This window comes from Penaeus vannamei, unplaced genomic scaffold, assembly GCF_042767895.1.
Source record: "Penaeus vannamei isolate JL-2024 unplaced genomic scaffold, ASM4276789v1 unanchor916, whole genome shotgun sequence".
Classification (NCBI taxonomy): Eukaryota; Metazoa; Arthropoda; class Malacostraca; order Decapoda; family Penaeidae; genus Penaeus; species Penaeus vannamei.
Window position 1 is genome coordinate 1 of NW_027213920.1, and position 22804 is coordinate 22804.

Here is a 22804-nt window from a genome sequence, read left to right on the forward strand (position 1 = left end):
AGCAACAGAGAGAAAGAGAGACAGAGAAAGAGCAACAGAAAGAGAGAGAGAGGGAGAGAGAGAGCAAGAGCAAGCATCAGAGAGAAACAGAGACAGAGAAAGAGCAACAGAGAGAGAGAGAGAGAGAGAGAGACCCAGAGAGAGCAAGGAAGACACCCCACCCCACTCCCCACCCCACCCGCCACCCACCCAACCCGCAGGACACCCCACCTTCTTCTTCCAGTGCCAAGCCCGCAGCAGTTCCTCCGCCAGGTGCCTCGTGAGCATCCACCCCAGGCCAGGTAAGGTCTCCACGCGGCGCAACAAGCTGGGGTCATGGGCCACGTGCAAGCTGCTGAGGTCATTCCAGGCACTCACGCACACGAGGCTGGAGTCGTGGTCAAGCAGCCAGGCCGTTTGGTTGAAGAAACTGGAGGGGGAAGGGGAGGGGTGATGAAAGGGGGAAGGGGTGAGCAAAAGGAGGGGAAGGGGAGGGGGTGATAAGAGGGGGAAGGGGAGGGGTGATATAAGGGGGAAGGGGAGTGGTGATAAAAATGGGAAGGGGAGTGGTGATAAAAGTGGGAAGGGGAGTGGTGATAAGAGGGGGAAAGGGGGAGGGGTGATAAAGTGGGAAGGGGAGGGCAATGTGGGAAGGGGAGGGGTGATAAGAGGGGAAGGGGAGTGGTGATGAAAGGGGGAAGGGGAGGGGATAAAAGTGGGATGGGGAGGGGTGATAAAAGTGGGAAGGGGAGTGGTGATAAGAGGGGAAGGGGAGGGGTGATAAGAGGGGGAAGGGGAGTGGTGATAAGAGGGGGAAGGGAGGGGTGATAAAAGTGGGAAGGGGAGGGGCGGATAAAAGTGGAAGTGAGGTGATAAAAGGGGGAAGGAGGGGTGATAAGAGGGGGAAGGGGAGGGGTGATAAGAGAGGGAAGTGGAGGGTGATAAAGTGGGATGGGGAGTGGTAGATAAATGTGGGAAGGGAGTGGTGATGAGAGGGGGAAGGGGAGGGGTGATAAGAGGGGAAGGGAGGGCAGAGAGGGGGAAGGGGAGGGGTGATAAAGCGGAAAGGGGGAGGGGTGATAAAAGGGGAAGGGGAGGGGTGATAAAAGGGGGGAAGGAGGGTGATAAGAGGGGGAAGGGGAGGGGTGATAAGAGAGGGAAGGGGAGGGGTGATAAAAGTGGGATGGGGAGTGGTGATAAATGTGGGAAGGGGAGGGTGATGAGAGGGGGAAGGAGGGGTGGATAAGAGGGGGAAAGGGGGAGGGGTGATAAGAGGGGAAGGGGAGAGGTGATAAAAGTGGAAGGGGGAGGGGTGATAAGAGGGGAAGGGGAGGGGTGATAAGAGGGGGAAGGGGAGGGGTGATAAGAGGGGGAAGGGGAGTGGTGAGAACGGGGGGAAGGGGAGTGGTGATAAGAGGGGGAAGGGGAGGGGTGATAAAAGTGGGAAGGGGAGGGTGATAAAAGGGGAAGGGGAGGGTGATAAAAGTGGGAAGGAGGGGTGATAAGAGGGGGAAGGGGGAGGGGTGATAAGAGGGGGAAGGGGAGGGGTGATGAAAGGGGGAGGGGGAGTGGGGGAAAAAGGGGGAAGGGGAGTGGTGATAAGAGGGAGAAGGGGAGTGGGGGTAAAAGGGGGGAAAGGGAGATAAGATAAAAGTGGGAAGGAGGGGTGATACGAGGGAAGGGGAGGGGTGATGAAAGGGGGAAGGGGAGTGGTGGTAAAAGGGGGAAGGGGAGGGGTGATGAAAGGGGGGAAGGGGAGGGGTGATAAGAAGGGGAAGTGAGGTGATAAAAGGGGGAAGGGGAGGGGTGATGAAAGGAGGAAGGGGAGTGGTGATATGAGGGGGAAGGGGAGGCGTGATAAGAGAGGGGAAAGGGAGGGTGATAAGAGGGGAAGGGAGTGGTGATAAAAGTGGGAAGGGGAGGGGGTGATGAAAGGGGAAAAGGGAGGGGTGATAAGAAGGGGGGAGGGGAGGGTGATAAGAGGGGGAAGGGGAGGGGTGATAAGAGGGGGAAGGAGGGGTGATGAAAGGGAGAAGGGGAGTGGTGATAAGAGGGGGAAGGGGAGGGGTGATGAAAGGGGGAAGGGGAGTGGGGGTAAAAGGGGGAAGGGGAGGGGTGATAAGAGGGAGAAGGGGAGGGGTGATGAAAGGGGGGAAGGGGAGTGGTGATAAAAGTTGGGAAGGGGAGGGGGTGATAAAAGTGGGAAGGGGAGGGGTGATAAGAGGGGGAAGGGGAGGGGTGATAAGAGAGGGAAGGGGAGTGGGGGTAAAAGTGGGAAGGGGAGGGGTGATAAAAGTGGGAAGGGGAGTGGTGATAAGAGGGGGAAGGGGAGTGGTGATAAGAGGGGGAAGGGGAGGGGTGATGAAAGTGGGAAGGGCAGTGGTGATAAAAATGGGAAGGGGAGGGGTGATGAAAGGAGGAAGGGGAGTGGTGATATGAGGGGGAAGGGGAGGCGTGATAAGAGGGGGAAGGGGAGGGGTGATAAGAGGGGGAAGGGGAGGGATGATAAAAGTGGGATGGGGAGGGGTGATGAAAGGGGGAAGGGGAGTAAATAAATACATAAATACACACGCACTTACCCTCACACAAACATAAATACACACGCTCTTACCCTCACACAAACATCAACACACACACACACATAAACACACACGCACTTACCCTCACACACACACAATACATACGCACTTAACCCCCCCCCCCACACACACTCACACACAATACACACGCACTTACCCTCACACACACATAAATACACACGCACTTACCCTCACACACACACACAATACGGGTCTTTCCCCACCCCGGCGCTCACCTGAAGAAGTCTGGGGCAACGAGCAGGTCCTCCTCCAGCAGAATAGCCTTAGGAGCTTCAGGGAAACGAGAGAAGGCGGCTTCGAGGGCCTTCCGGTAGTGCTCGGCGATCTTACCCTCGATCTGGCTGTCGACCTCGACCAGGTCCTCCTCGTAAGGGACCTGAGGATGGGCGGGGAAGGAGGACGTGATGTGGGGTCTTCTCTACGCTGTGTTTGGTTCGGTCTCTTTGTCTGTCTGTCTGTCTGGCTGTCTGTCTGGCTATGTCGATCACGTTATGTCTCTCTTTGTCTCAGTTCTTCTCTCTTTATCTCTCTCTCTCTCTCTCTCTCTCTATCTATCTATCTATCTATCTATCTATCTATCTATCTATCTATCTATCTCTCTATCTATCTCTCTATCTCTCTCTATCTCTCTCTATCTCTCTCTATCTCTCTCTATCTCTCTCTCTCTCTCTCTCTCTCTCTCTCTCTCTCTCTCTCTCTCTCTCTCTCTCTCTCTCTCTCTCTCTCTCTCTCTTTCTCTCTCTCTTCTCTCTTCCTCTCCTTCTCTCCCTCTCTTTCTCTGTCCCTCTTTCCTTCTCTCTTCCTCTCTTTCTCTCCCTCTCTCTCTCCCTCTCTCTCTCTCCCTCTCTTTCTCTCCCTCTCTCTCTCCCTCTCTCTCTCCTCTCTCTCCCTCTCTTTCTCTCCCTCTCTCTCTCCCTCTCTCTATCTCTCTCCATATCTCTCTCTCCATCTCTATCTCCAACTCTCTCTCTCTCCAACTCTCTTCTTCTCTTTCTCTCCCTCTCTTTCTCTCCCTCTTCCTCTCCTTCTCTCTCTCCCTCTCTTTCTCTCCCTCTCTCTCTCCCTCTCTTTTTCTCCCTCTCTCTATCTCTCTCCATCACTCTCTCTCCAATTCTCACTCTCTCCATTTCTCTCTCTTTCCATCTCTCTCCATCTTTCTCTCTCTCCATCTTTCTCTCTCTCCATCTCTCACTCTCTCCATTCTCTCTCTCTCTCTCTCTCTCTCTCTCTATCTATCTATCTATCTATATATATATATATATATATATATATATATATATATATATATATATATATATATATATCCATCTCTCTCTCCATCTATATATATCTCTGTTTGAGGAAGATAGTCAAATGACTCACCTTCCCTCATTATGTCACTTATCCTACTCCCAATGGTATTCTTGACACTCTAAGTACCTGTAGAAGTTCAAGGAGCTCGACAACCTCCGGATGGTGGCCGTGTACATACACTAGAATCCTTCGAGTGTGTCCTCCGGGCTGCCTGAGTACCGTCACGAGGGTCCTGGAACGTAAAAAAGGATTTTATATCTGTCGTCCACCTCTTTTTTCATCGGGGTTTAGTAGCCATGGAAGGAACTTGTCTTCGGTTTAAGAGGTTTTGAGATATTGAGTGATGTGAAGGGTGTTACCTGTAGAGATAAGGTGGTCGGTTGTCAGCCACTATGACCAGGGGGACGTCGTCGATGGCGCTGTCTGCTAGCTGTTGATGTCACGTGGGAGGTGAGCAAGAACGGTTGTTTATTTTTTTCATTTATTTATCTACTAGTTTACCTATTTATTCATTTATATATATTCATTCATTTATATATATATTTATTCATTTATATACATATGTATTTATTCATTTTTTATCTATCTATATATTCGTTTATTTATCTTTATATACTTTTTACTGACGTATGTGTGTTAGTTTACGATCTATGGTTATTAATTTTTTTTTTATATATGTTCATTTCACTGATTTTTTTGCGCGTTAGTACGTGTGGTTAGCATGGTTTTAATTTCTTTCTGCAACTCTTTCTCTCCCTCTATCTCTCTCTGTCTCTCTCTCTGTCTCTCTCTTTCTCTCCCTCTATCTCCCTCTATCTCTCTCTATCTCCCTCTATCTCTCTGTCTCTGTCTCTCTCTGCCTCTCTCTTTCTCTCTCTCTATCTCTGCCTCTCTCTTTTTCTCTCCCTCTATCTCTCCCTCTATCTCTTTCTCTCCCTCTATCTCTTTCTCTCCCTCTATCTCTGTCTCTCTCTCTTTCTCTACCTCTATCTCTCTTTCTCTCTTTCTCTCCCTCTATCTCTCTCTGTCTCTCTCTATCCCTCTCCCTCTCCCTCTATCCCTCTCTCTCTATCCCTCTCCCTCTCTCTCTCTCCCTCTCCCTCTATCCCTCTCCCTCTCCCTCTATCCCTCTCCCTCCCTCTCTCTCCATCCCTCTCTCTATACCATGCTGTTGTAGCACATATTCCAGACCTCAGGCGGGCGGTAGGTGAGAGGAGCCGGGTTCTCGCAGGAGCACAGGGTCCCGTAGCCGTCGTGGCGGGCGCAGAAGGAGGCCCTGGCAGCTTCTCGGGGCTCGCTCGTGGGAAAGCAAGAAGACTCTGTGGTGGAAGGTTTGTGGTTGGGTATCGTAAGGCTGTAAGGTTGGTTTTCCTATATGTGTCCTATATCTGAATGATCGTTTGGGATTTTAGGACTATGTCATTTATGAGAATTCTTTTAGGACTTCACAAGGAGACACGTAGATATATCGTATATCAGAATTTAGGACTCCACTGGAAACCCAAATATATCCTATATCAGAACTGTCTTTTAGGACTTCACTAAGATACACTAAGATACACGTACTAGGAGACACGTATATATCGTACATCAGAGCTATCTTTTAGGACTTCACTAGGAGACACGTAGATATATCATATATCAGAAGCTAGGATTTCACTAAGAGAAACGTAGGTATATCGTATATCAGAATTTAAGGCCACTAGGAGACACGTAGATATATCATATATCAGAAGCTAGGACTTTACTAGGAGACACGCAAATATATCTTATATTACAACTATCTTTAAAGGACTTCACTAGGAGACACGTAGATAAATCGCATATCAGAATTTAGGACTCCACTGGGAGGAACCCAAATATATCCTATATCAGAATTTAGGACCATCAGAAACCCAAATATATCCTATATCAGAATTTAGGACCATCAGAAACCCAAATATATCCTATATCAGAACTATCTTTCCGGACCACTAGGAGACACTAGGTAAATCATTTAACAGAATTAGGACTTTACTAGGAGACACGCAGATATATCCTACATCAGAATTATAAATATATCTTATATAAGAATTATCTTTTAGGACTTCACAAAGAGACACGTAGATATATCATATATCAGAATTTAGGACTACACTAGGAGGAATCCAGATACATCCTATATCAGAATCATCTTTTAGGACTTCAGAATTTAGAATTTATATATCAGAATTTAGGACAACTAGGAGAAACCCAAATATATCCTATATCAGAATTATCAGAATTTAGGACTTCAGAATTTAGAATTTATATATCAGAATTTAGGACTCCACTAGGAGGAACCCAAATATATCCTATATCAGAATTTAGGACTTCATCAGAAACCCAAATATATCCTATATCAGAACTATCTTTCCGGACTTCACTAGGAGACACGTCAGTAAATTATTTATCAGAATTAGGACTTTACTAGGAGACACGCAAATATATCCTACATCAGAATTATAAATATATCTTATATAAGAATTATCTTTTAGGACTTCACAAAGAGACACGTCGATATATCATATATCAGAATTTAGGACTACACTAGGAGGAACCCAAATATATCCTATATCAGAATTATCAGAATTTAGGACAACTAGGAGACACCCAAGTATATCCTATATCAGAATTATCAGAATTTAGGACGCAACTAGGAGGAACCCAAGTATATCCTATATCAGAATTATCAGAATTTAGGACTCCATGAGGAGAAACTCAAATATATCCTATATCAGAATTATCAGAATTTAGGACTCCACTAGGAGGAACCCAAGTATATCCTATATCAGAATTATCAGAAGTTAGGACTCAACTAGGAGACACCCAAATATATCTTATATCACAACTATCTTTTAGGACTCAACTAGGAGGAACCCAAATATATCCTATATCAGAATTATCAGAATTTAGGACTCCACTAGGAGGAGCCCAAGTATATCCTATATCAGAATTATCAGAATTTAGGACTCAACTAGGAGAAAGCCAAGTATATCCTATATCAGAATTATCAGAATTTAGGACTCAACTAGGAGAAACCTAAATATATCCTATATCAGAATTATCAGAATTTAGGACAACTAGGAGAAGCCCAAGTATATCCTATATCAGAATTATCAGAAGTTAGGACTCAACTAGGAGAAGCCCAAGTATATCCTATATCAGAATTATCAGAATTTAGGACGCAACTAAGAGAAAGCCAAATATATCCTATATCACAATTATCTTTTAGGACCAGAATTTAGAATGTATATAATTTAGGACCGCTAGGAGACACCCAAATATATCCTATATCACAATCATCTCTTAGGACTTCAGAATTTAGAATTTATATATCAGAATTTAGGACAAGGAGAAACCTAAATATATCCTATATCAGAATTATCAGAATTTAGGACTCAACTAGGAGAAGCCCAAATATATCCTATAACAGAATTATCGTTTATTCTACGAAGCAGCTTCTGGGTCGTCTCTCCCCCTCACCTGAAGGACGTCGAGGAACTTGCACCTCGAGGACCACGGGGGAGGACCACAGGACCCCGTGGTTCCCCCTCTCGTCGACGTTGGGCGTGGCGGCCTCCCCCCAGGTCCTCCCGCCCACCGTGCCCACCCACGCGAGGTTATTGCGGAAGCGGAGGGCGTGGGCGGTCTTCACGCCAAAGGACTGAAGGAGAGAGCGCGCCGTCGGGGTCAGGTTGAGGGCCCCGTCGTTCTGAAAGAGAGGCGGAGTGGGAGACTATTTTATATATATATATATATATATATATATATATATATATATATATATATATATATATATATATATATTTTTTTTTTTTTTTTTTTTTTATTATTGTTTTTTTCTGTTTTTTTGTTTCTTTTTTTTTTTTTTTAAGATCTTTCTGGTGAGTTTGGGAGGGAGGGTTATTTTTCGAACGGTTGTTGGTGTCGTGGGATTTTACACGTATTGAATGTCTAAGAATAAGACAGCGATATGCATGATAACAACACAGGGACAGCCATAATAACAGCACAGAAATAGCCATAATAACAACACAGAAATAAGCATGATAACAACACAGAAATAAGCATGATAGCAACACAGAAATAGCCATAATAACAACACAGAAATGGCCATAATAAAAACACAGCAATGCACACAATTGCAACACAGCAAAATACATAAAAACAACACAGAAATGCGCATAACAACAAGACAATCACCCACAACACCAACACAGAAACACGCAGATCAACAACACAGAAATACGAATACAGAGAGAAAAAGAGAAAGAGAAAAATGTTAATTAGCAAATTTCCTACGACATTATAACATCCGCACCTTGATTGCAATGACGAGGATGTTGCCACGGGTGAGAGACATCAACAGACTCGGAATTTCTTGCGACAGCCCGAAGTGTGACGTCATCAGCATCCTAGCGGAGAAATCGGGAACTACGCGTTACGTTCTGCTGCCAAGAATATTGTTTGTCTTAATGGTTTAATAGTTAGTCCTGTTTTCTCATTATTGCACGAGTATTTGAAGGACAAACATAGACAAATAAACATACACAAATTCACTCATTCTCTCTCTCTCTCTCTCTCTCTCTCTCTCTCTCTCTCTCACTCTCTCATTCACTCACTCCCTCTCTCTCTCTCACCCACTCCCTCCCTCCCTCCCTCCCTTTCCTTCTCCCTCTCTCCCTCCCTCCCTCCCTCTCCCTCCCTCCCTCCCTCTCCATATCCCTCTCCCTCCCCCTTTCCCTCTCCCTCCCTCTCCCTTTCCCTCCCCTCCTCCCTCATCCCTCCTTCCCCCTCTCCCTCCCTCTCCCCCCCCCCCCCACACACCGTCTGAAGAGCAGCCTCCCATCCCTCGGGCTGAGCACCAGGACGTGCAGCCCCGTCGTCACCTGCCAGCGGGAGAACACGGCGGGGTCCTTCCTGTCCTCCTCGGTGGATGTCACGTTGGCCACCTGGGGGAAGGGAAGGGGAAGCGTGGTCAAGGGAGGGGAAGCGTGGAAAAGGGAGGGGAAGCGGGGTCAAGGGAGGGGAAGCGTGGTCAAGGGAGGGGAAGCGTGGAAAAGGGAGGGGAAGCGGGGTCAAGGGAGGGGAAGCGTGGTCAAGGGAGGGGAAGCGTGGTCAAGGGAGGGGAAGCGTGGTCAAGGGAGGGGAAGCGTGGTCAAGGGAGGGGAAGCGTGGTCAAGGGAGGGGAAGCGTGGTCAAGGGAGGGGAAGCGTGGTCAAGGGAGGGAAGCGGGTGGTGTTTATCGTGTGAATAAGTACACACAAACACATACATACATACATACATATATATATATATATATATATATATATATATATATATATATATATATATATATATATATATATATATATACATGCATGCTTACATATATATATATATATATATATATATACATATATATATATATATATATATATATATATATATATATATATGCTTACATATATATATATCCTATATCTACCTTTTTTTTACGCTGACTACCAAAGAAAGAGAATTTTGAAAAATCATTAGTTTTGATTCTCCGTAATAAATTAACAAAAAATACATTTTCTTCATAACTTGACATAATAATCACAAACATACTCCTAAGAAAGTAAAGAGATTATCTAATTACGATCATTACAAAGATTAATCAACGGTTTCATAAAATTCCCGGATAACTGAAGTGAGAATGAGGAAAAAAGTTTATATAGTTATCAAAAAGGACTTACTGTAGTGCCGTTGAAGTGGGAATGAGGAAAATGTTTATATAGTTTTCAAAAAGGACTTACTGTAGTGCCGTTGAAGTGGGAATGAGGAAAATGTTTATATAGTTTTCAAAAAGGACTTACTGTAGTGCCGTTGAAGTGGGAATGAGGAAAAAAGTTTATATAGTTATCAAAAAGGACTTACTGTAGTGCCGTTGAAGTGGGAATGAGGAAAAAAGTTTATATAGTTATCAAAAAGGACTTACTGTAGTGCCGTTGAAGTGGGAATGAGGAAAATGTTTATATAGTTTTCAAAAAGGACTTACTGTAGTGCCGTTGAAGTGGGAATGAGGAAAATGTTTATATAGTTTTCAAAAAGGACTTACTGTAGTGCCGTTGAAGTGGGAATGAGGAAAAAAGTTTATATAGTTATCAAAAAGGACTTACTGTAGTGCCGTTGAAGTGGGAAGGAGGAAAAAAGTTTATATAGTTATCAAAAAGGACTTACTGTAGTGCCGTTGAAGTGGGAATGAGGAAAAAAGTTTATATAGTTATCAAAAAGGACTTACTGTAGTGCCGTTGAAGTGGGAATGAGGAAAATGTTTATATAGTTTTCAAAAAGGACTTACTGTAGTGCCGTTGAAGTGGGAATGAGGAAAATGTTTATATAGTTTTCAAAAAGGACTTACTGTAGTGCCGTTGAAGTGGGAATGAGGAAAAAAGTTTATATACTTATCAAAAAGGACTTACTGTAGTGCCGTTGAAGTGGGAATGAGGAAAATGTTTATATAGTTTTCAAAAAGGACTTACTGTAGTGCCGTTGAAGTGGGAATGAGGAAAATGTTTATATAGTTTTCAAAAAGGACTTACTGTAGTGCCGTTGAAGTGGGAATGAGGAAAATGTTTATATAGTTTTCAAAAAGGACTTACTGTAGTGCCGTTGAAGTGGGAAGGAGGAAAAAAGTTTATATAGTTTTCAAAAAGGACTTACTGTAGTGCCGTTGAAGTGGGAATGAGGAAAATGTTTATATAGTTTTCAAAAAGGACTTACTGTAGTGCCGTTGAAGTGGGAATGAGGAAAATGTTTATATAGTTTTCAAAAAGGACTTACTGTAGTGCCGTTGAAGTGGGAAGGAGGAAAAAAGTTTATATAGTTTTCAAAAAGGACTTACTGTAGTGCCGTTGAAGTGGGAATGAGGAAAATGTTTATATAGTTTTCAAAAAGGACTTACTGTAGTGCCGTTGAAGTGGGAACGAGGAAAATGTTTATATAGTTTTCAAAAAGGACTTACTGTAGTGCCGTTGAAGTGAGAATGAGGAAAAAAGTTTATATAGTTTTCAAAAAGGACTTACTGTAGTGCCGTTGAAGTGGGGATGAGGAAAAAAGTTTATATAGTTATCAAAAAGGACTTACTGTAGTGCCGTTGAAGTGGGAATGAGAAAAAAAGTTTATATAGTTTTCAAAAAGGACTTACTGTAGTGCCGTCAACTATAAGGAGTAGTTGATGGACTGAGGACTTGACGATGATGTTGATGGCATCTTGGTTCGGTGCGCTGGGGTCTCCTCCTCCTGCAATAGGTGTTGCAAGGTTGAGTGGGTTTTGGTGGGTACTTCCGTTATGTTTGGGTTTGTTTTCCTTTCTCTGAATTTTCTCTTTCTTACACCTCTCTCTGTTTGTCTGTCTGTCTGTCTGTCTGTCTGTCTGTCTGTCTGTCTCTGTCTCTGTCTCTGTCTCTGTCTCTCTCTCTCTCTGTCTCTCTCTCTCTCTCTCTCTCTTTCTCTCTCTCTCTCTCTCTCTCAGTCACTCACTCACTCACTCACTCACTCACTCACTCACTCACTCACTCACTCTCTCTCTCTCTCTCTCTCTCTCTCTCTCTCTCTCTCTCTCCCTCCCTCCTACCCTCCCTCCTACCTTCCCTCCTACCCTTCCTCCTACCCTCCCTCCTACACTCCCTCCTACACTCCCTCTCCCACCCCCTCTATCTCTCCCTCCTTCCCTCCCTCTCCCTCCCACTATCCCTCCCCACTTCCCCACCCCCACCCGCTTCCTTCATCTTCTCCCAGCCTCCCCACACACACTCACCCGCGGCAGTCGAAGAAGCAACCATGACGGCGATGAAGAAACAGACGAAGGCGCTGAAGGTGGCCATGGGAAGGCGCCGGGAGGAGTTCCTGGCCGGGCCGAGACGGGACTTAGCTCCAGACATCTTGAGATCTCCCGGAGCTTACATCTTGGGAGACGAGATAGAAGATGGGTAGGTAGGTAGGTAGGTAGAGTAAGTATGTAGGGAAAGAGAGGGGGAGCGTAGGTAGGTAGGTACAGTAAGTATGTAGGGAGAGAGAGGGAGATGGATGGGGTGTATGGGTAGATAGGTGGATGGATAGATAGGTGGATAGATAGATGGATGGATAGATAGATGGATGGTTAGATAGATAGATGGATGGTTAGATAGATAGATGGATGGTTAGATAGATATATGGATGGATAGATAGATGGATGGTTAGATAGATAGATAGATGGATGGTTAGATACAGTAGATAGGATGATAGATAGATATATAGCACGATAGATAGATAGATCCATAATAGATGTAGTGATAGATGGATAAATATATAGGACGATAGATAGATAGGAAGATAATAAGGTAGAAGATTGATTAAATATATAGGAATAGCTTGATAGAAACACAGAACGATAGATAGATATATAAGAAGGAAGAAGACAGGTTAATATATTTCTCCTATTTTTTCTCTCTCTAATCTAATTTTGTCTCAGTAAACATGAATAAATGCATGAGGTATTGCTCGATTACCAGTATGTATCGTGGTATCTGAATTGTATCTCCTATTTCTTCAACGAACTCAGAAGAGGAATCTTTGACTCGAGAAAAGCAATAAGCTTTATAAGCACCTGCCAAGTTGCCAACTACCAATTACAACGGGCGTAGAAAATGTAAATACGAAATAAGATGAAAACAATTTAACTGAAACAACATTACACAAGCTTTTTCGAAGTCGGACAGAGCTGTACTTTGGAATAGTTTTCGTGAATGATGAATGAATGATAATGCCGGTTTTATAGAAATTTGAATTGTTTAATTCTCCTTACTACACTATATTGTTTACAAATAGCATTCCTACATTCATAAAAAAGTACAAAAAAATGAAATAAAAATAAAAGCAAAAAAGTACACATTACAAGCAAGAATTAAGCCCACGCCAACAGATCGAAATAATGTTGTTAATCCCAAAATCCTAAACTTTTTTTTTTTTTTTTTTTTGCGATCGTCTGGTTCACCCACAAACATACCTTCGATATTTTTGAAGGAGTTCTTGCTTTTCTTGCAGTGTGTCCCCGAAAAGAGGTCTTTTGTTTTCCTTATTTAAAATGTTAAAATGTCTGTACGTATCTTATCTAATTATTATTTTTTAATTCATTATATATATTTTTTTTATTCATAATAATTTGGTTTTCCTTATTTAAAATGTTAAAATGTCTGTACATATCTTATCTAATTCATCTTTTTTTTTAATTCATAATATTTTTTTTTATTCATGATAATTTTGCTTTCCTTATTTAAAGTGTTAAAATGTCTGTACGTATCTTTTCTAATTCATCTTTTTTTAATTCATAATAATTCTTTTATTATTCATAATAATTTTGTTTTCCTTATTTAAAATGTTAAAATCTCTACGTATCTTATCAATTTTTCAATCATATTTGAAAAAAAGGAAAATACAAAGAGGTATGGGGCATGAGAGCGGTTAGGAGATGACCCCAGCATATGACCCCAGCGTATAGCGAACATGACCTGAGGGCGAAATAGGTCACAGAACAGGTCATATACCTGGCCTTACCTCATTTAGTCGAGTTCCCTCTCCGCTGATGATTTTAGCGTTGTTTTCTGTCTCTTTTCGTTGAGTTTGTTGTAGGTTTTCTTTTCACACGTTCACATGACGGTCTGGGGTGTCAAGTGGGATAAAAATGAGGATGTAATTTGTCGAGATAACATGGTGGTATAAAAATAAATAAAAATAAATGGTATAAAACAGTACTGTGATACGTATTACTTCACCAAAATAGTAATGTGGTTTTGTTGTTTTTTCCTCGTGTATTTCGAGACATTTTCAAATAGATCTTATGCTTTGTGTTACAGTTTTCCTAATAACGTATGTCATGTTTTCTACTCTAAAATTGAACCAAGACATGGAGGTAATAAAAGAATCCACAAATTAAAAAGAAAAATAATATAGAATGTGATACTCACCAGACGGAGGTACATCTTGTAAATTAACAATCAACTTATGGTTCATTTATATAAACATTATAATCGTCTATGGAACACGAACGATATACGATATTAAACGTAAACACAATCCATCATAACCACAATTAACGCCAATGAAACACAACACAGATTAAACGACGATTAATCACTAATAAACCCTTTCTTTTATTTAGAATATATAAAAAAGGGTTTCACTAATCATCTACTATAAAAAGATAAAAAAATAATGTTATAATTTGAATACGTCTCCACTCTCAACGTTTCACAACTCACAACACAAATTAAGCGACCAATAACCACCAATAAACCCTCTCATTATTTACAACATATAAAACAGGGTTTCGCTAATTATCTACTATAAAAAAGGAGAGAAATATGAATGAATTACACCATCCCACTCTCAACACTTTACACTACTAGAAGTTCTCCGCGATCTGACCTCAGCCAGAAGCGTCGGAAGGAAAACTCTATAGTAATTCCGAACTAAAATAGCTCTTTTCGCTGATTGTAGTTGCCCGTTCGCTATTTTTGATGGCTATTTTTTTTTTTTTTTTAGGGGCTTCGAAAACTGTACAAGGAAGTAACAGGGGGAATGAGATGGCAAGATCGGTAAGGCAGGTGTGTGTGTGTGTTTGTGGTATGGAGGAAGGTTTGAAGGAAAGGGGGTGAGGTGCACTATCTACATGTGTGTGTTTGTGATTTTAGCGATGGTCAGAGTAACAGGAATGCTAATGCTAACATTTTTTTTTATTGCAATAGCGACCTTATTGGCTTGGTGGAGGTATGCGTTCTCCGAGTGCTTTTAGTTGTTATTTTCTGAGTATTTCTTGTATTTGGTTTATCACTGTCCCTTTTTTCCAATTGATAAATGGAATTTAACATTACAATAATTCCAAGAATCAAGCAGGCTTATTTATGAACACACACATACACAGATATACATAAATGTACACACACACACAATAATAATATATATATATATATATATATATATATATATATATATATATAATATATATAATATATATATATAATATAATATATATAATATATATATATAATATAATATATATATATATATATATATATATATATATATATATATATATATATATATATATATATATATATATACACTATATATATATATATATACACGCGCGCACAAATATGTATGTGTTTGTATGGTTGTACATATGTATGTATGCACATTGTTTCATTTAACTCCAGTATTGTTATAAATGATAAGAAACGACTCATCTAGCCATCACAAAAAAAACAATTGTATTCCGCATCTGACCAGGTGACATATTGCTGCCTTACTGCACAGTGCCGACTTGTTTGACTTATCTTTGATTCGAGAAAGGCCGTATCTCAGTCTGCTTGTGAAAACTTAGAAAATATTTGGTATCTGTTCCAGGCTTGGTGGATATCAATTATTGATAAATAATAGTTTTCCCTCAAATCATGGCGTTAAAGAAAACGAATTTCATTGTGTTTACAGAAAATATATTTTTTTGGGGGGGTGACTTTACTATATTAGCTTTCTCTTGCATAAAACAGCGATTATATATTATGATAACTATGCTATTCGCGACATACTAGGACAGTAATAAGGCTTCAGTTATGAACAAGTGTAATGCAGTTTCCTTTATAGTCTGTCTTAATATATATATATTTTATATTTTTGAAAATATCAGCAAATTGAATGAGATATATTCAACACATTTAAAATAAAGTTACAGATTGCATAGCAGGACGAAATAACATACTTTTGATATTAGTTATGCTGATAAGATCCTTAGAACATTCTCCATGCGAGGGTGATTAAATCTCAATTATAATCACAAATCTTTTATTGTAACAAATAACAACCTGCTGAATCAGCAGAGACAAGACACACAATAACTGGAATGTATTGGGTAAATAAGGCTTATGAAACTAACTTCAGTCATGATATGCCCGCAACAGCGTAATTCAACTTAATAATATGCAAAATATAGAATAGTTTTCCCGGGGTCTCTCTGCTTCTTCGAGTCAGTTCTTGAAGTTTAAGACGCCCTGAAAAAGGTTCCATACAAGTGTACACATGTGGTTGAGTTTCCCATTTTTTTTTTCTTCCGTTTTCTTTGTTCGTCAACACGCGAAAATGAGCTCTTGTTTTGTTTTTGTTTGGTGTGTATTTTATCTTTCGTGTATGTGTTTTGACTTTTCTTTTTTTTCAGCTCGTTTTAAACCACTAAAATGAGCTTTTTATTTTTCATTTTTTTATTCATTGTTTGTGCATGTGTTTTGACTTTATTTTAACTTTTTGTGGTTTTTCTTCAGCTCATTTCCGCGCCGTCCCTTTCCCGACCTCGACGCCCCCTCAGCCGAGCCTCCTCCTGCTGGCGCACCGCCCCCGTATGCACTCTACGTTGATGGGGTCGTACACGTGGCCTGGAGGACAGCGCCACGAGTACATCTGCCACTCGCCGTCCTCGATCACGCACTCGTGGAAGGCGTAGCACAGCTGGTAGTCAGGGACCAGGCCCGCCTCGAAGCACACGGGGTGGGGGGGAGGCAGCGCCGGCGTGCCCTGCGACAGCGTCTGGATGGCCGCCTCCACCTCCGGCGACGCCACCTGCTCGCCCTCCCTCACGAGCGGCGGGCTGCTGAACACCCTGCTGGGCTGGCTGCTGGGAACGCTCGGGCTCGGCCTCTGCGGCGCCAGGAACTCCTCCTCCTCCTCTTCTTCCGGGAAGAACGGCGGCTGCGTCTCGAACTGCTCTGGGTCTGGCTGCGGCGCCAGGAACGCCTGCGGGTCTTGGTCCTGCGGGAACGGCTGCGTCTCTTCGTACTGGTCGGCCTCCTGGAACGCTGGCGCTTCGGGTCGGGTCTGGAATAGCTGCTCTCTCTCTTCTTGGAATCGCTGCGGAGGTTGGAATTGCTGCTGGCCTTGGCCCTGGAACTGCTGTGGAGGTCTGAACTGCCCTTGGCTCTGGAATGGGCGAGTGTCTTCGAACCTATCCTCCTGTGGCCGCCCTTGGTCCAGGAATGGGCGAGTTTCTTCAAACCGATTGCGATCCTGCTGTGGAGGTCGGAACTGACCTTGGTTCTGGAATGGGCGAGCCTCTTCGAACCTATCCCGATCCTGGAATGCTACCTGGGGACGTCCTTGATCCTGGAATGCTACCTGGGGGCGTCCTTGATCCTGGAATGCTACCTGGGGGCGTCCTTGATCCTGGAATGCTGCCTGAGGGCGTCCTTGGTCCTGGAACTGGAATCCTTGGTTCTGGAATCCCTCAGCCCCCTGCGAGAACCGCTGGTCGACATTCCGATTCTGGTCCGCCGCCTCCGACACGAGCACACGGTCCTGGAACCGGCCCGGAGCGGTTCCCCGGACCTGATGAGGTCTGGGCACGGGTCCGGGGGCGAAGAACTGCGCCTCGCCTCGCCGCTGCTGGAACAGAGACTGGTCCTCCTTCCGGCTCTGCCCTCGCGACACGTCCTCCTCCGAGTCGACCCGGTGCGGCATCGGCCTCCTTCGCCGCGTGGGGGAGCCCCCCTGGCCCCCCCTGCGGCGCGTCGAGGAGGGGAAGGGCCTCTCCGTCTCGGGAGCGAACGTGGTCACGAACTCCTCGTCAACGTCGCGGAGACCCAGCGTCGTCGTTACCTCCACCTCCTCCTCGTCCTTAACCACCGGCTGGAGACAGATCGTAAGATTAGGTAAATTCTCTTTTACGTGTGTGGATTATTCCTAAGACGATAAAAAGTTTCAAAAATCATTGGACAATATATAAGAACTTATGACATGTCTCACGTTATATCCCAGAATATGTCAAATACTACAACACATACTTAGTGTCAGGCGTTTCATCTGCACACCTCTGATTAGTGCAGGTCGCCATGCAGTCGGCATAACATTCAGTCCTTGTTAGTTAGTCGACGAGACAAGCAATGAACGGATCTTTCTACAGTGTTGTTAGTAATCTTTCTTTGTTACATGAGGCCACTCCAAAGACGAGGCTTTTTCAGCAATTTATTTCTTATACATGCCAAACTATCTGAGATCTGATGACAAGCTACATAGTTCGTGATTTTTATATACACGTTCATTAATTTTCCTATCACAGCAAATCAACGCTATACACTATTTCATGCAAACACTAGATAATCACAAAATTGTGGGGAAATTTGATTCATATACAGCATCTTGCAATTGAGAGAATATTATTTGTTAGTCGGGAAAGACAGATATGAGTTCAAACAAGAAATGAAGGAGGGAGAGTTTTCATTTGTCTTCAGGAAAATAAAAAAACACGAGGAGTAAAAAAGAGAGAAACGAGCAAACGGCCAAGAAAAGAAAGAAAAGGATGTATTAGAAGAAGAAAAGAGGAATGTATTAATTGATTTACTCTCCCTCGAGAAGAGCAAGGCAGCTATTCCAAGCTGCAAGGCACTAGATGTCTTTTCCTGCCACTTGCACCACCACCGACCAAAACCACCACCCGATTCACCACCACCATCACCACCACCACCGGGCTGCTACTACCAACGCCCACGGGCTCTGAGGGGGAGGTGGGGAGGGCGGCGTGGGTGTGGACTCTCACCAGCGCCCCGTGACCCATGCTGCGCCCATCACCGCCGCCGACAGCAGGCCCACCATCAGGACCCGGGAGAGAGAACCCACCGAGATCCCCGTCGAGGAGCTGCCGCCGCTGGCCATGGCGTCCTGCCACAGCTGCGAGTACTCCGAGTTGTTGGGCACTTGGAACTGGAAGTCGATCGGCTTGAACAGCTCCAGGCGGTGGCTGCGGGAGGAAGCGGTCAGGGGGCGGGGCTCGTGAGAGGGAAGACCTACGCATGTACGCGAATACACGTACGCACATACACGCACGCGCACACACAGAGACACGCTCTCACGCACACACACACACACAAATTTAGATAGATAAACAGATAAATACATAGATGTCTATATATAAGCATATCAACATAAGATTGTGCACACACACACACACACACACACACACACACACACACACACACACACACACACACACACACACACACACACACACACACACACACACACACACACGCACACACAAACACACACACAAAACAAACAAACACAAACAGCGTCGAATAGATAGACGAACAAATACACAAGCATAAATAACAGTCAGTCCCCCACACAAACACGCACACAAACACACACAACAAACAAACACACAAACAGCGTCGAATAGACAGACGAACAAATACACAAGCATATCAATAACAGTCCCCCACACAAACACGCACACACACAAACACAAAAAACAAACAAACACAAACAGCGTCGAATAGACAGACGAACAAATACACAAATACACAAGCATATCAACAACAGTCCTCCACACAAACACGCACACACACAAACACAAAAAACAAACAAACACAAACAGCGTCGAATAGACATACGAACAAATACACAAATACACAAGCATATCAACAACAGTCAGTCCCCCACACACACGCACACACACAAACACACACAACAAACAAACACACAAACAGCGTCGAATAGACAGACGAACAAATACACAAGCATATCAACAACAGTCAGTCCCCCACACACACGCACACACACAAACACACACAACAAACAAACACACAAACAGCGTCGAATAGACAGACGAACAAATACACAAGCATATCAATAACAGTCCCCCACACAAACACGCACACACACAACAAACACACACACAAACAGCGTCGAATAGACAGACAAGTAAATACAAGCATAAATAAATAAATATCAACAACAACAGTCCCCCACACAAACACGCACACCCACGCACACACAAAACAAACAAACACAAACAGCGTCGAATAGATAGACGAACAAATACACAAGCATATCAACAACAGTCAGTCCCCCTTGTCCTTCCCCGGTACTCACAAGTCCGGCTGGGGGAAGTCCGGGTCGTTCTCGGGCGCCGGGAACAGGGACTCGTACACGCGGGCCTTGTCGGTGCCGTGGATGGCGTAGGCGTTGACGCGGCTGACGTTCGGGGGGAAGTACTCGGGGGGGATCAAGGCCGAGCCCTTCCACTTGCCCTGGGGGAGGGGAGAAAGGGGGGGGTGGAGGGGATGGAGGGAGGAGGGGAAGGAGGAAGGATGGGGAGGTGGAGGAGGAAGGGGGAGTAGGAGGTGTGGGGGAGTGTGGAGAAGATGGAGGAGGTGGAGGGGGAGGAGGAGGAGGACGAGTGAGGAAGTGTGAATAAGGGAGGGGGGAGAGGGAGGAGGAGGAAGTGTTGGTGGAGAAGGAAGAGGAGGAGGAGGAGGAGGTGGGGGAGCGGGAGCAGGAGGAGGAGGAGGAAGAAGAAGGAAGAGGGAGAAGAAAAAAAAAAAAAAATTAACACCTCAATCCACCATCGCACCCTCGTAAATTCACGTACACATATCAGACATAATAATAATAATAATAATAATAATAATAATGATAAGACAAACACAACGTAGGACATAATAATAATAAGAAGAATAAGAATAAGACAAACACAACGACACCGATAAGGAATCCCCGGTTTCCTTACGTCCGTCGACGCTGGGACTTGGGCCAAGTAGTCCAAGGGCATCGAGTGTTTGATGGCGTTGCGGGCGCCCTTGAGCAGGAGGAGGAGGTGCTGCCCCCAAGGCCCGAGCTCCACCTCGAGGTACTCGTCGTTGTCGTTGAGGAAGAACATCTCCACGACTGCGAAAGAGGGAGGTGGAGAATGGTGATAAATAGGGAGGAAGTAATGTAAGAGAATATTTCCGCGACTGCGAAAGAGTGAGGTGGAGAAAGGTGATGAATGAGGAGGAAGTAATATAAGAGAATATTTCCGCGACTGCGAAAGAGGGAAGTGGAGAACGATGATGAATGAGGAGGAAGTAATATATGAGAACGAAAGAGGGAAGAGAAGAACGATGATGAATGAGGAGGAAGTAATATAAGAGAACGGAAGAGGAAAGAGAAGAACGATGATGAATGAGGAGGAAGTAATATAAGAGAATATTTCCGCGACTGCGAAAGAGGGACGTGGAGAATGGTGATGAATAAGGAGGAAATAATATATGAGAACGAAAGAAGGAAGTGGAGAACGATGATGATTAAGGAGGAAGTAATATAAGAGAACATCTCCACGACTGCGAAAGAAGGAAGTGGAGAACGATGATGAATGAGGAGGAAGTAATATAAGAGAATATTTCCACGACTGCGAAAGAGGGAAGTGGAGAACGATGATGAATGAGGAGGAAGTAATATATGAGAACGAAAGAGGGAAGAGAAGAACGATGATGAATGAGGAGGAAATAATATAAGAACGAAAGAGGGAAGTGGAGAACGATGATGAATAAGGAGGAAGTAACATAAGAACGTGAAAACATAGAGGAAGAAAAAGAGAAAGGAGAAACACAAGGGAAAAGGGGAGGGCGTAACAGAAAGAAAGAGAAAGAGAAGGGAGTAACAGAAAAAGAGAGAAGGAGAAAGGATTAACAGGAAGAAAGAGAAGAAAGTAACGGAAAGAAAGAGAAAGAGAAGAGAGTAACGGAAAGAAAGAGAAAGAGAAAAGAGTAACAGAAAGAAAGAGAAAGAGAAGGGAGTAACAGAAAAAGAGAGTAACAGAAAGAAAGACAAAGAGAAAAGAGTGGCAGAAAGAAAGAGGAAGAGATAAACATTACGGATTAACGGCAAAAAATAAATAAATAAAAGGGAGCAACAGAAAAAAATAAAAGAGAAAAAAACAAAACTATAACAGAAAGAGAACGAAAAATAAGAAAAAAAATACAACCACAGCGCCATGGAGGAGGATGACCACCCTACCCCTCCCCCCCTACCCCCAACCCCCCGACATCGAGGACGACCCCCCCATCCGCCCGCAACCCCGGCATCGAGGACGACCCACCACCCCACCCCAACCCCCAACCCCTCGGCATCGAGGACGACCCCCCAACCCCACCCCCAACCCCCGACATCGAGGACGACCCCCAACCCCCACCCCAACCCCCCCGACATCGAGGACGACCCCCCCAACCCCACCCCACCCCCCCAACCCCCCGGCATCGAGGACCCCCCCAACCCCCAACCCCGAGGACGTCCCCCCAACCCCCCGACATCGAGGACGACCCCCCCACCCCCACCCCAACCCCCAGGGAGGGGGGGGAGAGAATAGGAGGGGGGGGGGAAGGGAGAAAGAGGGGGGGAAGGGGGAAAGGGGGAAGGGAGGGGAAGGGGAAGGGAGGTAAAGGGGAGAAGGGGGGGGAGGAGAGAAAAAAAGAGGAGGAAGGGAAAAGGGGGGGGGAAGGGGGAAGGAGAGAAGAAAAAGAGGAGGGGGAAGGGAAGGGAGAGAAGAAGAGGGGGGGGGAGGGGTTAGTGCCAGTTCAAGGGCGAGAACCTTCCTGACCCCCCTTGAATTTCCCGGGAGGCGGAGGTCGGGCAAGAACGTTATTCCAGGTTATTCTTACATGGGCGTGGAGCCGGGTGGCGGGGGGAGGAGGGGGGGAGGAGGAGGAGGGGGGGGAGGAGGAGGAGGAGGAGGGGGAGGAGGAGGAGGAGGGGGGGGAGGAGGAGGAGGGGGAAAGGAGGGGGGGAGGAGGAGGAGGAGGAGGAGGGGAGGGGGGAGGAGGAGGGGAGGAGGAGGGGGGAGGAGGAGGAGGAGGAGGAGGAGGGGGGGAGGAGAAGGAGGAGGAGGGGTAGGAGGAAGGGGAGGGGGGAGGGGGGAGGAGGAAGAAGAAGAAGAAGAAGGAGAAGAAGAAGAAGAAGAAGAAGGGGAGGAGGAGGAGGAGGAGGAGGAGGAGGAGGAGGAGGAGGAGGAGGAAGGAGGGAGGAGAAAAAGGGGAAGAAGAAGAAGAAGAAGAAAAAGAACAGGAGGAGGAAGAAGAAGAAGAAGAAGGAGGAGGAGGGGGAGGAAA

At 44.7% G+C, this 22804-nt stretch overlaps 2 protein-coding genes across 3 annotated transcripts; both read right to left on the minus strand.

The window, feature by feature from the left end:
- Window positions 1–210: 210 nt before the first annotated feature.
- LOC113813142 (protein O-linked-mannose beta-1,2-N-acetylglucosaminyltransferase 1) lies at window positions 211–11809 on the minus strand (the record flags this gene model as incomplete). Its single annotated transcript, XM_070119950.1, has 10 exons — window positions 11677–11809; window positions 11065–11159; window positions 8721–8845; window positions 8215–8308; window positions 7377–7605; window positions 5064–5191; window positions 4232–4302; window positions 3999–4104; window positions 2795–2955; window positions 211–409 (listed from the first exon to the last, which is right to left on the minus strand). Coding segments are annotated over exons 1-10 (1332 nt in total), but the record flags the coding sequence as incomplete, so codon positions are not given.
- A 3911-nt stretch (window positions 11810–15720) lies between these two features.
- On the minus strand, window positions 15721–21279 carry LOC138861117 (transcription factor SPT20 homolog). Of its 2 annotated transcripts, none has more exons than XM_070119948.1 (4): window positions 20449–21279; window positions 19812–19969; window positions 18555–18675; window positions 15721–17567 (listed from the first exon to the last, which is right to left on the minus strand). In XM_070119948.1, exons 1-4 carry the CDS (start codon window positions 21262–21264, stop codon window positions 16251–16253), a joined length of 2412 nt encoding a protein of 803 aa, XP_069976049.1. In that variant the 5' UTR covers window positions 21265–21279; the 3' UTR covers window positions 15721–16250. The 2 variants fall into 2 exon arrangements, with proteins under 2 accessions (XP_069976049.1, XP_069976050.1); XM_070119949.1 differs by having other exon boundaries at window positions 17750–18675; window positions 20449–20602.
- Between the last annotated feature and the right edge of the window lie 1525 nt (window positions 21280–22804).